At 47.9% G+C, this 17,773-nt stretch overlaps 1 protein-coding gene across 1 annotated transcript in view; it reads left to right on the top strand.

Moving 5' to 3' along the window:
• The window catches only part of RASA3 (RAS p21 protein activator 3), a 122,360-nt gene that overhangs the window by 64,094 nt on the left and 40,493 nt on the right, over nt 1-17,773 (top strand). Inside the window, exons 4-5 of the mRNA XM_019742076.2 lie at nt 10,426-10,520; nt 16,436-16,512. Coding sequence (XP_019597635.1) covers nt 10,426-10,520; nt 16,436-16,512 — 172 coding nt within the window. The remainder of the gene's footprint in view (nt 1-10,425; nt 10,521-16,435; nt 16,513-17,773) is intronic.

Here is a 17,773-nt window from a genome sequence, read left to right as displayed (position 1 = left end):
GTCTCAGATGCATCATGCTAAAGGCGTAGTAACCACCAAAAGTTCCTCATTGCTGGGTGAACCCCATACCTGCCCCTTTCTCACCTTCCCAGCTGACCTGCCAAGACCTGGAGCTCAGTACCTGTGGCAGCCACGTCACCCTACAACGAGCCTTTGTTTGCTTGGACTGTAGCCTTCATGGACTAAGAGCTTGCTCCTTGCACCTCTCCCTTCACTCCAGGGCTACCAGAGCTGTCTTTTCTACATGGGGGCCCTGAGCACCTCCTCCCAGTTTAAAGCTGACCTCTGGTATCCCACTGCACCTACAAAAGAACTCAAAACATGGTCAGGGCCCAGATATGACTCCATCGTGTCTGTCCCAAAATCTGCCTTTGGCTCAGGTGGCAGTCACTAAACATTTGTTGAAAGAATGGACGATTTTTTAAAATACCTCCACATATTACATTTATTACATTTTAGAAATTCAATCTGTGTTTTATCTGAAGAAACTTTCCTGGAGTTTCCATTTTAGAGCCTAACTTATTGGAAAAAAAAAAAAATTGCCAAGTTTGAGGCCATACTGCCTGATCTGGCCTGGAGAAGGAAGTCTGTACTCCCTAGCATGCATACAAGACCTTTCGTAATCTGACCAAATTGTTCTCTGAGCTGAACTTGTCATCATCCACAATGACCTTTCTATCCATCTCAACATAAACACACTCACGTGTTTATTCACACGTACATGTAGAACCCCACTTGTGCACCTGTGCAGGCCTCCACCTGCGTGGTCTGTTACACCCTCCTAACACTAGAAGCCTTTTTAATGCATCTCAGTTTTCTGAAATCTGACTAGTCCTGCAGTGACAAGTTCATGTGTTATCTTTCCTCGAGCAAAATGTTGTCTTTCTTCAAGCACACTCCCCTTGCTACTGGGGAGTGTGTTAAAATCCTGGTAACTGGGCCCCCATCCATGCCAGTGAACCCAGATTTTCCTGGGGCTGAACCTGGAATTCCATAGTTTTATCAAGTTCCTCGGGTGACTCTTACAGTTAGAAGGAAACTAACATGAAATCTTATATATGCCAGGCACTGTGCTGCGTCTTTTCACGGGCACAAAAGCATGCCATTTACCCTTTGTTATCAATCCCAGGAGGTAGACATTATCTCCACTTGCTATATGAAGAAGAAACTGAGGCTCACTGAGGATAAGACACTTGCCTGAAGATGCATAGCTAGCAGGTAGTGAGCCAACAAATCAAACATCTCCTGTCATATTTGTGGAGAAGTGGGAACCAGTGTTAGCAGAGACATGGGAGAAGAAAGGTATATTTACATCTGCTTTGGTCATCCCATGACGTCTTCTCCCTCCCCAAACACCCTTCGGTGGGTTTTCCTGCCCAACACCCCATATCTCACTGTGACTCTGAATCTCATTTTTATCCTACCCGGTGTGTGATAGGTGGCTACATAGAATTCCAGTCTCAACATTTTATATTCTAATCAAGCTTTTAGATTTATGCTTTCCCTGGGACTTTGGGCACCAATCACTGGATGTATGAGTGTGAAAGCATTCCTAAACCTAAGTGATTTGGACTGACTAGAGGAAAGGAGAGTAGTAACACCTTTTCCACCAGAGTCATCAGATCCACTGTGATCTACAGCGGGAATGGGGGCTGGAGAAAGTGACACAAACATATTCTGTTGCACTGCTCCTGAGTTGTTTCGTGGTGGGCCTTTGAACCCCCTCCTCTGCCCTCCCCTCCCCTCTCCTACTTCTTCCCTGCCTCCCCTACCCTTCCTCCTGTTCTGATCTCATGCTCTGTCATTTCCTTCTCTCCTTCACCCCGTTTGCTTTTTTAGGATCTTGGTCCACATGTGAAGTCCTCCTTCAGTCCATGCGTGTGGCTTATTTCCTACCCCTGAGTCATCTCCCTGAGCCATCACAATGCCTCTTATTCTGTCTCATCGACGTTGGGTGAATAAAGCTTCCAAGGCAGTACAAATCTAGGTCTTATGAAAAAAAACCAGGCGGGGCAATAAGGAACCTTTATACAGGAGCAGGATATGTTGATTCTTGTTGTATTCTGGCTAGGGTGGCTTAGTTGAAAAATAAAACTTTATCGAAGTTTTATTAGGCATTCATGTGTTGAGACTTAAGTGAACTCTGTTGCTTGCTAAAAATGCTTTGAATGAGTGTAGATCGAGATTAGTGTTTGATCCTACAAAGTTAAACCCACCATCCAGCTTTAATGAGTCATTCAGTGCGTCAATGAGTTGACTTTTATTCTGTCATTTCTTCCATCTTTCATACTCTCACTCTGGAAGAATGATAAGTGCTGCCTGTTTATTCTGGAACTGTCCTACAGGAATTCATGTAGGAAAGGAGGAGAGACGTAAATTGAATTATCTCGTGCATATCGCTTATTTACTCATTTAACAAATGTGAGGCATTTACTATGAGCAAGGTATTGTTCTAGGTGCTTTACAAATATTGACTCATTTAATCATCATAACTATGTAAGGAAGGGCATTTTTCAGATGAAGAAACTGGTACAGACAAGTCACATGGCTTTGAGGTGGTAGAGCTGGCGCTCAGACCTTGGCAGCCAGGTTCTCAGGTCTGTGCTACTGAGCACTTGACCTCATTTTAGATTATGCCTCGTTGTCTGTTTTTAGAGACAATAATTGATTGAATGTGCAGGCCGATGGGGAGGGAGAAGTCTAGGATGATTCCTACTTATGGTTTTGCACCACCAGGTAGATTGTGGGGGTTGGTACATAGATGGGGCTGGAAAATGTGGGTGGTGGTGGTGGTGAAGGGTGGTATGAGATGAGGAAGGGTGATGGCAGAAGAATGAGTTACATATCAGAACAATATATCATCCTCCATGACCCACCACCACCATCTCCTCCCAGGAGCTGTAATCCACTATCCTCCCGTTATATACCATCCACCACCCACCGTTCATCATCCATTGTCTGTCCTCCATCACCCTCCACTCATCACTTACCATTCACCATCCACCGCCATCCACCATCACTCTCCACCACCCATCACGTACCATCTACCATCCTCAAGCCCTCATCCTGTCTGTTGATCTACTATTTCTCTTCTACCACCACCACCTTCCACCACCACTGTCCACCATTTGTCAGCCTCAGAATTTACTTGGTGCAAACCCATAACCCAGGAGTCATCCTGGATTCCCCATTTATATCTGTTCTAACCCCTGACATACATTTACCTTTTATTAGAATGGAACCATGTGACTGTAGAACACTTTCTTATTGGGTATGTACATCTAAACACCAGAGGCTTGCAGTGGATTTACTTCCAGCTAAAGATGGCAGCTCTGTTTGGACACAAGACAATGGGGTGGCAGATGCGGGCCTAAGACCGGGGCACCCTACTTTTGCAAAGCGTGTTGGTTGAAGGAGTGTACTCATTTTCTTCTACCAAAAGCTCCTTGTAGCTTGTTCCTCCTGTGACAGGAGCCGCCTTGAGTCCACCACCCTTCCTAATTTCCCAAGCCAGCAAAGATGCCTGGGTGGTGGGCTTCTGCTTGACCCATGACAAGAAATCCAAATTCAAAACTTGTAAAGGCAGCTTTGGTGCTGAGGTAGCATAAAGTGGTGCTTATGAAGAAATGACCCATGCCTCTGGTAGTGTTCATGGCAATGTAGAGCAGAGCTTCACACACTTGTTACAATGTAGATGCTGATTCGTGGGACAGGGGCAGGGTCTGAGAGTCTGCACTCGCAACACATAACATTCTTGGAAACTGATGCGATTTAAGTAGAAATAATTGGGGTTTGTTCAGGAAATACATGGGCATAGATCACATTGGAACTCCGGTAATTCTTGTTTGACTTAATTTTAAGATGGAACTATCATAATTGCTTCCCAGCTGAATCCTTAACTCTGAAGGAAGCTGATGAAGAAGGGTTTGCAAGTTTCCAGTGCACACTTCCCAAGTCTTGCTGGCAGCCATACCTCATGTACCGTGTTTCCCTGAAAATAAGACCTAGCCAGACAATCAGCTCTAATGCATTTTTTGGAGCAAAAATTAATATAAGACTCTTATTTTACTATAAGACCGGGTCTTATATTAATATTTGCTCCAAAAGACGCATTACAGCTGATTGTCCGGCTAAGTCTTATTTTCGGGAAAACAGGGTATCTCCGTTGGTATGATGGGTCTGAAATCCAGATCTGACCATGGGGCTCCACTGCTCAGGTCCTGCAGGGCTTCCTTTGCCCTCAGGATGATGCCCAAACTCCTAGTTTGGCATTCAAGCCCTTCGCGGCTGCCCTTCCAAAGGATTCGTCCTTCCTGTTCCCCTCAACCTTAGACATGGGCTCAGGCCCTCCCAGTTCCTCTCCCGGTGCCCCCTGCCCCCTGGCCTGGCTCATACTGCCTCCTCTGCCCGGCGCCCTACCTCTGGCCCTTCTCCACATCCCCATGCCCATGTGGTTGCTGCCACCCACCCGAGACCCTGCTTAGCTGGAGGTGGCACCTGAGGGAGCTCTCCCTTTGCTGTTCTCCCGTGGCTTCACCTGCTGGCACCTTTCTTTTCTGCTGCTTGTCACATGTTCACTGAATTGTACTTCCCATGGCCTAGAGCTTCATGAGGGAGGGCCCGGGTTTCTCTCTATCCAATATCAACTGGGTGTGCCAAGGTTTGTTTATGGAGGGAAGGAAGGAAGCAGGAGAGGGAGGGACGAAAGTGTGGAATCCTAAGCTGTTCAGTTCCCAGTTGACATATTACCAATGGTACTGTGCCTGCATTGGACACACCAGATGACAGATGAACGTGAATATGGAGATACAATACTGGTCTTAGTACTTGGCTCAGATTATATTAGAATGAGGAGGAATTTGATTAATCCTTAGAGTCACATGAGAACTTTTCTGAGTAATAATCTTAAGGAACAGGAAATTTAAAAATATTTTTGCATATTTTAATTAGAGACACTGATCAAGTTGGTTCTGGGGTTATTTCCCCTCAAAATAATCAAATAAGATGTTTATTAATCATTCTGTTTAAGGTGCTTGCTATTTTTAAAGATAACCAGCGACATCCCGGTTTAGCCATTCTTGGTGGCTTTAAAATTATGGTGTGTCAGTGTGCAATTGGACTTACATGTTTTCACCATCGTTTTTACAGCTGTAAAAATAAGTGGCTGTCTGGATCTCCAGGAATAATTTAAAGTTATGACTAGTAATTATGTTGTTACCAGGATGAGAAGCCAAGTTCTAGGGTGTACATTTGTGTCATGGAAATGAGCACAGTGTCACGGGCTTCTCCAGTGTTCTGTGTCTGATCTGCTGGCTTCACGCCAGGAGGAGCCCACAGTCACCTTCAGGTTTTGCTCATGCTGCTGCACGTGTGGCCCCCTGCGGGTTTGAGTCTAGGAATGAGGGGTGTAACCAGTGAGGGTGCTGCCAACTTTGTTCTTTTCCAAGCTCGTTTTGCTCGTCTAGGTCCTTTGAATTCTCATTTGCATTTTAAAAGCAGCTTCTTAATTTCCAAAATGACTGAGATTGCATTGATTTGTAGGTTAATTTCGGGAAAATTAATGTCTTAACAAAATTGAGTAGTCAGACTCTCCAACATGGCATATCTTTCCATGTGCTTGGGTCTTCTCTAATTTCTCTCATCAGTATTTTGTGATATGTTTTCAGCATACATATCTTGTGTACACACACACGCACATACACACGCGTGCACATGTGCGCACACACACACACACACACACTTATTTTTTATTTATCCTTATGTACTTTTTTGATGGAGCAGACAAAGATTTTTAAAGATAGAACACCAAAAGCTCAAGCCATAAAAGCATCATTTTGTGAAAAAGACTGTTGGGCTTTTTAAAATTTAATTTTTCGTTGTCATTGCTTATATGCACAAATACAATTGATTTTTATGTATTAGCTTTGTATTCTGTGGTCTTGCTAACCAAACACACCTATTCTAATAGCTTTTCTTATAGATTTTCCAATGGATTCTGTGAATAAAGACTTTTATTTCTACCTTTGCAGTCTATGTGCCCTTGTTTCTTTCCCTTACCTCCGTGCACCAGTTAGAACACCAGTTTGAACAGGAGTGATGAGAACAAACGTCTCTGCTGCCAGCTCCATCTTGGGGAAGCATTCGGCTATCCCTCATTAAGTCTGATCTTAGTCAGACTTCCTGTAGTTTTCACCCTGGTTGTCCACCTTTACCCACAAACTCTGACACCTCTGTACCTGATTCCCTAAAACACGTGCCCACTGTTGAATTATCGGGCATGCTTCTCTCTTCTGACCCAGACAGGTACAACCCCCATCAGAGAAAATAATACATGGGGTTTTTTGTGGTGAAAAACCAGGTAGCACCGCCTCTGTCCGAATGAGAAAGTGAAGCCCAGAGTGGTTTAGTGACCTTTTGATGTCACTCAGATAGATTGGGACAGCTCTGTGGATTATGACACATCAAAGACATTTTAGTAGATGTTATGATTGTGGATCAGGTATTCTCTCAGAAGACTAATTTAGAAGCACTAATACACATTCAGAAACACTAATACACATGTTTTTTAAAGTACATATTCTTATATTCTTGAATGTGATCGATCTCTAGAAGGACAAACTGGAAGCTGGCGACAGAGGTGAGCTTGAGTCAGGAGCTGTGTAGCAGGGGAGAAACTTATTCTCGGCTGTATTTTATATTCTTTTGAATGTTTCAAATTTTGTACTATTTTCCTGTATTACCTACTTAATGTTAAATTAAGTACTTCCAAAAATAAAGCATAATGATGTGTACGTTGTGGGATTCATATAAGCATTAAATACACGACTCCTCCCTGGTCTAGTTAAAGTTCATAAAAGCATTGCAATTGCTTAACATTTCAGACTTCAAACGTAATCCTCTTATCCAGCTGAATAAGAGTCTGAATCACAGAGTCTGAAGATTTCTTTATTCTTTTTTCAATGAAATACATTACTCAATTCAATTCCAAGAAATTCCTTGTTTCATGTAGCATTATTCTTGCAAGATCCAAAACCCTATTCCCATGGGGAGGAAAGTGCGGGCTTTGGCAGGAGCCAAGCAGAGAGGAAGAAGGAGTCTTCTCTTGGGGGCCGGTCTTCCCAGTGACGGGGGTGGGCTGAGGAATGGCCAGAGGTAGTGGGACCCACTGTCGGCACCTCAGCGGGATGCCCACCAAGGCAGTGCTGGTGTGAGGGGAGGACCGAGGCGTGGGGAGGAGCCTGAGATGAGTCCTGAGGGAGCCATCCTGCCCTTGTAACTTGATGCTGGTTGGAGGAAATCCTACAGTGGCGTGTAACTTGGGTCTCTGAATTTCTGTGGAGAATTTCTGCAGCCTGTGTCCACTACATGTTTCCTGCATCTGTCTCTCTTGTTCTTTCTCCTGCTGACTTGCGTGCAGTGGCTTAAACAGTTATGCAGTGTGTGGCTGGGCAGGATTTGGCTCCCGATGGCTCTGTGTGGTGATAGCGGAGCCACAAGGTGGACGTGGGCCCTGGTATTGACCCTTGGAGTGCTCGTGTGCTGTGCCCACTTCACAGGTGGACAGAAGTACTGGCTGTGTGGAATTACCTGGCCTCGAACTGAGTAGCCCTAGTTGAATGATTCCAGAGTCTTTCTTAAGCCTCTTCTGCAGTATGGGGAGTGTGAGGTACAGTTACCTTCCCTTTGAGAATATGAGATGATATAAATTTGCTGATATAATGAACGGCACAATGATAGATGGAGATTGAAGGCAGGTGTTGGTGGAAGCAAATTGTCCTGACTCCCTGGATGCCGTCACCCTCTGGCACTTGGAACAGTTTTTTTCATGTTTGTTTCACCTTTGCAACTTCACATCTGTGCTGGTGGGTTGGTTTCACAGGGTCTGGCGTCCAGAGCAGAGCTCAGTTGACCGAATCCTCAGAACAAAATGTCAAGACTTCGAGGGAAGAAATCTTACTCTCTGCTCACCGAGGTTCTCTGGCCAGGGCTCTGTAAAGTGGACTGACAAAAGACAGATAACAGGGGCCGGTCTGGTGGCTCAGGCAGTTAGAGCTCCATGCTCCGAACTCTGAAGGCTGCCAGTTCGATTCCCACATGGGCCAGTGGGCTCTCAACCACAAGGTTGCCAGTTCAATTCCTTGAGTCTTGCAAGGGATGGTGGGCTCTGCCCCCTGCAACTAAGATTGAACACGGCACCTTGAGCTGAGCTGCCTCCCGGATGGCTCAGTTGGTTGGAGCGTGTCCTCTCAACCACAAGGTTGCCGGTTCGACTCCCGTTAGGAATGGTGGGCTGCGCCCCCTGCAACTAGCAACGGCAACTGGACCTGGAGCTGAGCTGCGCCCTCCACAGCTAAGACTGAAAGGACAACAACATGAAGCTGAACAGCACCCTCCCCAACTAGGATTGAAAGGACAACAACTTGACTTGGAAAAAAGTCCTGGAAGTACACACTGTTCCCCAATAAAGTTCTGTTCCCCTTCCCCAATAAGAAAAAAACTTTAAAAAAAAAAAAAAAGACAGATAACAGACGAGAAACAGCTTACGAATGCCTGTAGCATCATCATGTGGGGGAAGCCTCAACGATGAGTTAGGTAGACTTTGGACTGGTTATGGCATCTTAGCGAAGGAACAATACGTGTCAGAGAAGGGACAAGATGAAGGAAAAAGGTTTGAGGCCTTGAAGGGTAGCAGACTGGGACAGTAAATATATGGGGGAACAAATGGAGTAGGTTTTGGGGCAGGTGCCAACTTTCCATCTTCTTCGTGGCCGTACTGCTTCCCGGGAGCGGGCCTCAGCGCCGCCTTTATTTCTCCGCGGTTTCTGCTTGTAGTTAGAAAGGGAAGCTCTGGGAGGGCTTTGTTTTGGATCTGTTGCTTCTCATTTGTCTCCAGCTCAAATAATCCTTATGGCAAAGCGACGTATTTTGAGGTGGCATATCCTGAACTCCTGTAGGACCAAACAGAAGAGTGTTCTCTTCTTTTCCTTAAATCTCTCATCAAGGAACAGATTGGGCAGGGGCCCCTGTAAGGTCTTGTGTGAGCCTTTGGGAACAGAATAGGTCCCAGGGGAACACCTAAGAGGAGGCGACATTGCAGGGGGACCTCAAGGGGTGAGGACATTTAGGAAAGAAGAAACAATGGAAGAAAGGCAAGAAAACAAAAGTTGCATATAAAAATATGTATGTATATATATAATGCATAATGCATATTTTATATATATATTCATTCAAATCCTAGCTCCAAAGTACCAAACCTGCATAAGGATTATAAAACGATCTATAGTAGACACCCTCAAACTTTGGGGCCTACAAAAGTTCCTTGGGACCTTGTGAAAACGAAGATTCCAGGACCCCACACCAAAGATTTGTTTCCTCCATCTAGGATAGGGCCCAGGAACCTGCATTTTAGGAAACTCCAGGTGTTTTGACATAGGTGGCCTGTGATCTTACTTTGAGAGACACTGATTCATAGACCCAGGTGGGCAATAGGAGGGCTGAGGCTCATCAGCTGCATTCTCAGTTTCTGTTGTTGTGGTGAACTAACCTGAGTCCACATGTGTGCCCTTGTGATGGTGGGCCTGACACGCGCATGCACACACACACACACACACACACACACACACGTTTATGTAAGCTGACTGTGCACACGTGCACAACATGCACACACTAGGAAAGCTGAATATACATATGCACACGTGCGTGCGCACATTATTTAAGCTGAACACGCATACATGTGTGTGCACACACTATATAACCTAAATATGCACACCCATGTATGCTAAGCTATAGCTCATACAAGTGCACACACAAGCACACACACACAAGATCCTCATCAAAGCCTTGCCGGGGACATTGCCCTGTCCCTGCTGGCAGTATGGAGGTTGAGGCAGGAGGTGATGGTGAGGCGGCATGCCCGGTCTCCCAGCCCGTGTGGCCCAGCGATTTCCTTCAGAGCGCACCCTCTTACCCCCATGCTACATTCCTCCCAGGTCCTGAGCAGTTCGCTGTGCAGACGCCTGGCAGACCCATTTTCTTGTCTGTAAGGAATATCCCCATCTAGTGCCCCCTCCTCACTACAACCACCTTGGGTAACATATAGGGAGTGAAATGCTCATGAAAGGTGGGCCCTGACCATCCCCAGGCTGTGCTCCCACCGTGAGAGCAGGCAGACCAGCTACCACCAGGGAACTCAGTGTGAGATGTGTTCCGCTAATGAATGGGGTGGGACGTGGGCACCTTCAAGAGGAAATGTTGCATATATTGATCTTGCTGGAAGGAAGACAGCATGGTGTTATCAACTTGCTCAGTTATCTATTTTGGGTTATACTGTTTGAAATAATTGGTAGTGATCATGGAGAGACTCCTGCTTATGAACCTTGTGGGGTCGCTTTCATGACTGTGTTTCCTCTGCCTTGTGTGTTTTAGGGAAGGTGGCCATTCAGAAGGAAGACTTGCAGAAATACCATAACAGGGACACCTGGTTCCAGCTGCAGCACGTCGACGCTGACTCAGAAGTCCAGGTGAGACCGTCAGTGGGGCTCAGGGGACACGGGAGCTCCTTGGGAATGGAAGAGACTCTGCTTGTGGCTAAAGAAATAGATACAGGGATTTGGTCTTAACAGGGAATGATCACTAGCAAATTGTGTCCTATTTATAGCAGGTGGAGGCTTATTAATTTTGTTTATTATTAAATGGGTTATTGTCACACTTTGTCATGCATGATGGAAGCAGCTTTAAAAATACACAATGTGAAAATCAATAATTAAAGGTGAAGAGAAAATATGGGTATGAAAAAATAAATCTGTGGGGTGAGAACAGCACACAGAACCTCATACGGCAGGTCCCTGTTTGCTGGAGGTCGCTGAATGTGTTTGCGAGCTCTCTGCACTCAGCAAGGGAGAATTTAATTGAAGCTCAAAGAAATGACCGCTCTGATGAGGTTCCCATTGTGAAACATCCTGGGCTCAGCCTGACTCGCCGGGGCAATAACTGGGACTGACCCCCACCCTGTCCTGTGGAAGGAGCTTCCTCCAGGACTTGGGGTTTCTCCCCCATCTCACGGGACACTGTGAGGCTCCAGGTTCCCAACTCTTCCCCATAAGGGCTGTTCTTGGACTTGCCCGTAACTCGGGGTCACTCCCCACGCTGAGTGCCAAAGAATGCCTGAACCCCCATCAGGAGGGTGGCCGCATCTTCTCTTCTCTTGTGAACCTGGCTTGTGTGGTTTCCAGTTAAGCCTGTTCTAAACCGGAGCCGGTGTCTGTAATTTCCATATTGGGGGCCAAGACCAGATAGCACAGTGGCTCCTACGCTGAGACGCACGAGCATTTTCCTTGGCGGGGGAGATGTCAGTGGCTTGGCCGAGGTGCGTGACTGAGCACAGGCAGGCCTGGCTCAGAGCTCAGTGTCCCCATCACTTTTATTCTGAAGTGACATAGCCGGTGGCAGCGTCATCAGAACGGCTTCTGCACGCATCCTGCCAGTGTCTTCACCATGTTCTTCCCCCTGTGTTACCCCCATATTTAAGTTGGATGTTTTTGGCAAGTGTGACTTCTTTCTCCTTGCCCTTTTTATTTTTAACTTTTAATTTTGAAATGCTTAAAGAGTCACAGGAAGTCACACGAAAAGTACACAGGGAATAATGATTAGCAAATTGCGTGCTCTTCTACTTAAAGACTAAAATGAGTGAAGAAAGTGCTGTGTTCCTTTTCACTATGTCATAACTGACGCCTTTTATGTGCCTGTGGACAAGTCCCTCGTCCTTCTCAGCCTGGTTCTTATCTATGAGATGGGATACTGACTAGCTGGGCCAGTTTCCTAGATGTTTGTGAACTATGAGCGGCAAATGTATTGCTATCATTATTACTCTGAAGAGGAGGAGGAAGCACCGTGGTCAGTGGTACCCCACTGAGGCCCAGGCTCTACAATGAGCGCTTTGCTTTCTTAGTTCTTAAATGCCCACTCATAAAGCGGTCATACCTCCAAGGGAGCAGCGCTCTCCTAGATTCAGTCTGGCCTTTAAAAGTGCATTTTTCCCCCCAAAGCCACAGTTCATTTTGAAATGTCACATTTATGGTTTTTAGAAGGGCAGAGGATGGCATACAGTGTCTTGAGTCCTCTGCTCTATAATTCACGATAAAAGGCATGTGTCCAAAAAAAAAGCATCACAAAACTGGGGTCAACAAGAGATCAATGGGTCACAGAAATGGGGGGGAAAGACAATTTTTAAAATGTGTTGCTTCTTTGTGGAATTGCTGTTTTGGAAAGTCTCTGGTAAATCACTTTATTAAAAAGGATTTATCGTTTCTGTTCCTTCCCTGACCCTAGGTAGCTAACAGAACGACATGATTGCAGGGAAGGCCTGAGCTGTGGTCGGTGCTGGCTGCCATAACATATGCTCGAGTCAGGAAGGGCTCCCTTCTTTCCATGCCTCTGGTACTTCTTGGTATTGAATCCCCTCACTGAGACACCAGGGGCGCCTTTCCCGACTCCCCCAAGGACACTTGGCAGCCACTGAGCTCTGCTTTGTGCTCTGTTTTGTTTTAGTAAACATGTTGTGAAAGTATATATTCAGAAAAGAATGCAGACAAACCATCACAGCAAACTCCTGCAGCCATATCCAGATCATCTCTGGGAATTTTACTCATGTGTCAGATAATCCTGTGTGAAGGATTTCCCAAGCAATCCATGTCAGCAGCTGTCCACATACAAGGACCCAGCTTGACTCTTCCTAAGGGTTTAAGGACTTGCAGGAAGGAGAGGGCAAGGTCAGGCCTCCTTCCTCCCCCTCCACTTATGTCGATGTGTATGGCTGAGCAGGTTGACGCTCAGACTAGCATGTCTGTATCCAGTGCTCTGTGAGCCCAGAAGCCAGCTGTGCAGAGACTGAGCCTAGAAAACCCGAATTTCCTGCCTGTGCAGAGTCGGAGGGTGTGGCCCTCAGCCCTTCTGGGCGTTGGCGTTTGTGGCTAGGTTGTTTGTGCTGGAGGTGGTGTGATGCCCACATTGTAAGTCGTCTCCTGACTGTCAGTGACGCTGCGTAACAACTGACGTGACTTTACGAACTGCAGATCTATTGAGTTAGCTTCCGGGGGGGGGGGGGGGGAAGACCTTTCAGTGATAAATAGTGTTGTATTGTTTTATCTCACACCATCTTCTCCCAAATCACTAGAAAATGGTACCAACATGAATTAGCTGACAATATCTGCCACCTTGGTAAAGAAGTGTTTGTCCTAAGAGTGGAAACATGAGCAGTCACAGGGTCTACTGGTGTGCACATGTTGTCCTCTTGTGGGAAAAACAGGAAACAGGATGGCGAGCCTGGGCGTCTGCAGTGGGGGCTCCATCTCACCCCAGACATGTTCTTCCACTTCTCAGAAGCCCATTAAAAGGAATTAGTAAAGTATCAGTCTGAATGGCCACTGCCAATGTGAAAAATTAGGCCATGTAAGAGTTGGTACCCAGTGCATTTGAGAAGGCAGGTGAAGAACCAAACTTTATAGGAGTCTGTTCTGGGATAAGTTCTTATGCTGTTTTATCATGAGGTTTTGTTCTGGGTTTGGTTTCCGAGGGCAGGTTATTAGTTGCTATAAGGCTCAGGGTCCTCATCTTAGCAGAGGGTGACTGTGCCCGCTTTGTGGGATGTGCAGAGAATTATGGGATAATTCAGAAAGCTCTAAACCCTGGCCAGTGCTCAGTGAAAGGGAGCTTCAGGAAAGCAGTTTCATCAGCGTCATTGCTGTCACTTTGGGCGTTTCCCTCTCCCCAGCAACCTGCGCAGAGCCGGCAGGGCACTGAGGCACCTTTCTCAGTTACTGGCTCAGGATTTGCTCACAGCTCAGCGAGGCCAGCCAGGAGGGCCATGCCCGGACACGTGTGAGGGTAAATACCGTACCATGGAGCCTGCTGCAGGGCACTTGTCAGATGAGGGACTCTCCCAGGGCGGTAACTCGCAAAGGCTCTGTGTGGGCAGAGCTTTTGGTTCCCTTGGGAAGTCAGCTGCTTTAGGCAGTGTCACTCAGCAGATGCCCCTAGAGTTCCCACCGGTGGCAGACACCAGTCAAAACCCTTTGCAGATATTGACTCTGGGCTCAGGATACTGGGTGTTACCCAGGGTCACACGGTTGTGATGCTGGTGGCCTGGTCCTGTGTCCAGGACTTAGCACTGGGCATCCTGCCCGTCCATTGCTCCTGCCCTCCCTGCGGCCACTCTGTCCTGCAGGTGAGGAAAAGGCCCAAAGGACAGTCCCCGGCCCTGCCTCGAGCTGGGGAGTGGTGTGGGTGAGTCTGCTGCCACGTGTGCCGGGCCGAGGTCTGGGATTCTCAGTGCCTGTCTTCCCCAGAGGAAGCCGGTGGCTCTCCAGTTTGTATCGACAGGGAGCCTGGGGGCACCCCGTCCACGTCAGGTCTCCTGTGTCAGTGTTGTGAGCGTGGATGCTGCTTCTGCCACATCTCGTGGGAATCCTGGAGGCTGCCCGCCAAGCTGCAAGCAGGGCCCGGCTGTGGCCTTCAGGAGCAGCCACTTGGTTCAGAGCTCAGCCATCCTGGAGCCCATCAAAGGGAGGAGCTGGTTTGCTTAGAGTAAGGCTTTTGTGGGGGACTTGTGGGCTGGTGTTTTCGATACCATGTACTTTCCAAAACTGTACCTGCCCAGTGGGGGTACTTGAGGGGCACGTGGGTGCATGGGGAACAGAGGGGACAAGAGGAGACTCAAGGTGGGCTGGGTGAAGAGGGTGCACCCAGACCCACACCGGAGAGGTGTCGCCCCGGACCTATCTCCTCATCAGATCCTAGGTTCTGGTTTATTTGCTGAATAAGAGGGTTGTGGTGCCTCTTGTCCAACGACACTAGTGGTGCTTCCACGCAGGGTCAGGCTCTAAGTGGGACGTGCTCCCTGCGCCTCACCTCTCGAGTGCGAGGAACCTTCGATGACCCAGCTCTCTTTCATCCTCCAGAGATGTCCAAGATAGCGCCAATCCTTTTCTCATAATCATTTTGGTGAAATGCTTCTCTGGTGGTTCAAGCTTCGAGCTTAGAGTCCAACAGGTGAAAGGACAGCAGTGCTCTTTCAAATGCGTGGTCCTTGGGAATTGCTTTCCTTAGGCAGAAGAGTCGGGAGGTTTCAGAGCAGTAACTTGGGGAGATGGATCCAAAAACCTGTTGTTGTTGGCCAGATGGTTTCTCACAGGTTAAGTTCAGAGCCAGGGGTTTCTGTGGGCAAAAGGCCAGCACATTGTTCCTGTGGATGCCCCAGGGCCCTTGGATCCACCTCATCCAAGGATCTCACGTGGGTCCGGCACAGGGGAGGCAGAGACAGGAGCCCTGCAGGACAGTGTGCTGGAGCGCTAGCAGGATGAAGAGGAGAGTCGCTGCTCCCGGTGTCGGGAAGGACGGGTAGTGCACACCTGGTGGGGCAGACAAAACAGGTGTCTCTGACGCTGCCTAGGAGCCTAGCTGTACAGGAGAGACAGCAGTGCCCAGCCCGCTGGGGGAGCCAGCTGAGCTTCCTGCTCACACCCTCCCCATTTGTCCTACCTGCCCCGTTCAGCATCCTGTCCCATCGCAGGGTCCTGCATTCTTCAGAGACAAGGCAGTTTTCCAAAGGCTCTCCCCATGCTGCAGAATCTAGACGTTTTAGTCAGAAAGGACCTTGGAGATTATTCAGTTCAGCCTCTCTTTTCTAATCAAAAATAATTTAAATTTTAACATTATACTATATACTCTCATATAAGTGAGTCATATAACTTGAGTTTTTTGTTTTGTTTTTGGAGCAGGGTCTTCTCATTTTCTTTATGGCCCCTTTTACTCTTCACTCTCATGACCCCCTGGCCCCTGATGATAGTCTGGTTGTGTCCTTCTTACCCATTTGCTTTGTCCTCCAGCTGTGTCCCTTTGCACAGACACAGACACAGGTAGACTGTAGCGCCAGTTCTGTCCTTGTTGCTCCAGCTACCTCTGCTCTCCCTCCTTAGAAGCATGAGCATTAACTTCCTGCCTGAAGAGCAGGACTGAGATTCCCTGGCCTCTGATCCCGTCCTCACCGAGGACACAGAAGCACCAAGACGTCCAGGCAGAGAGTTCTCCAACCTCACCCCTGAGGCTTTGGGGTGTCTGACTGCAGACCCGTCATTGGAAAGAATACAACCTAAAGCAAACGTGTTTGGGATGCACTTTCTCGAGTACCTTTTCCTTGCTCGTTTTGACTTCCTCCTTCTGAAACAGACTGCTGTCAGTGGAACTGGAAGCCCAGTGTGCCCACGGGCTGGAACCTTTAACCCTCTGGGGGAGCCACGCACCACCGTGGTCCCTGGGATCTGAGTGGGGGCTGGTGGACGCCATGCGGGTCAGGCAGAACTACAAGTTTGTGAACGGAGATTGCAGCTCTCCACTGTGCTTGGCCATGCCCCCCATGACCCTCTGTCCTTGTGCCTTTCAGGGCAAGGTCCACCTGGAGCTGAGGCTGAGTGAGGTTATCACTGACACCGGTGTCGTCTGCCACAAGCTGGCTGCACGGTAAGATGCGAGTCTGCCCAGAAATAGAAACTCTGACCCCCAGGCAGTAGGGCAGGTTGTTGTTTTTCAAACAAATGAATCTGAATTCCCAGACTTGGTTTATTCCCCAAGATGACATCATTTTTAGAGGTTCTGGCACGTTCTTAATGTACTCAATAAAGCAAACGCTCATCCTAGAGGTGGCGTATTTGGCTTTTGTAAAAAGTAGCCAGAGTTATCCTGTGTGACATTCAGGCAGAGAGGCTGGCGTGGCACTCCCGTGTTACAAATGAGGAAACAGTGAAGTGGTGTGCCTGAGGCCAGGTGGCAGAGCTAGGGCCTGAGCACAGACCTCTAACCTGGAACCTAGAGCTCCTTCTACCCTGTAATGCTTGGTGCTGTGCCCTTTCCTTGGGTGTAGGCAATGATGGCAAAGACTCTAAGTTCAGCGTTAGGTGCCATTCCGTCTGGCCCGCCAGCAGGCAGTAAAGAGTATCCCCCATTGGCCACTGTCCAAGAGGGCCCTGTCCCAACTGCCCACAGCACAGTCTGCATTCATCGCCTGATGGCTGGAAGATGGTCGCTGGTCAATTCAGGCTACAGGGCTGTCACTGTAGAACCTGCAGGAGGACAGAGTACAGGAACAGATGTAGGACACGGTGAAAGACACAGTGTGGTATGTGTGTAGGATGTGACAATGCCTGTTATCTGAAACGTGGGGACTGGGGCACACATAGGAGGTGAATTCAGGAAGCTTTGTCCGTAACTCCTCCTTCGTTATTCCTATTCTTCTTAAAATGGTTGCAGTGCTCTCAGGTCCTGTAGCTATGAGGAGAGAATTACCTATTCTTGTTTATTTATAGATTTATTCCTTGTTAAAAAAGAACTTAAGGCTGTTTATCACAAGCCTCACAGAAGAAGAAAGTGTGGGTTAGTGGTGGGGAGACAGAATGGACCAGGCTGGGCAGAGAACAGAGCCAGGAGGACACACACAGGAGACATGGGCCAGGAGCCCTGTCCCAAGAGTGGCGTCCAGACCCACATCTGTTTGATGGAGGGTGAACTTGTCCACCCAGCGCTGCGTCCGCGTGTGACTCAGCAGGACACCGCATCATCGGGTCTCTGCGTCTTATTACAGTGTACGCTTGGCTGTGGTTTCCGGGAACACAAGTGTCTAAAAATCAGGGCCGCCTGTTGGCATCAGCAGCCACCCAACTGTAGGTGTGCAGCTATTTCCAGACTCCCACTGCTGGCACACGAAATCCCAGAGGCGGGTGACTTG

The sequence above is a fragment of the Rhinolophus sinicus genome, linkage group LG04, assembly GCF_036562045.2.
Source record: "Rhinolophus sinicus isolate RSC01 linkage group LG04, ASM3656204v1, whole genome shotgun sequence".
NCBI lineage: Eukaryota > Metazoa > Chordata > Mammalia > Chiroptera > Rhinolophidae > Rhinolophus > Rhinolophus sinicus.
The sequence above is the reverse complement of the archived record's forward strand: the minus strand, read 5'-3'. Positions and strand labels throughout refer to the sequence as shown.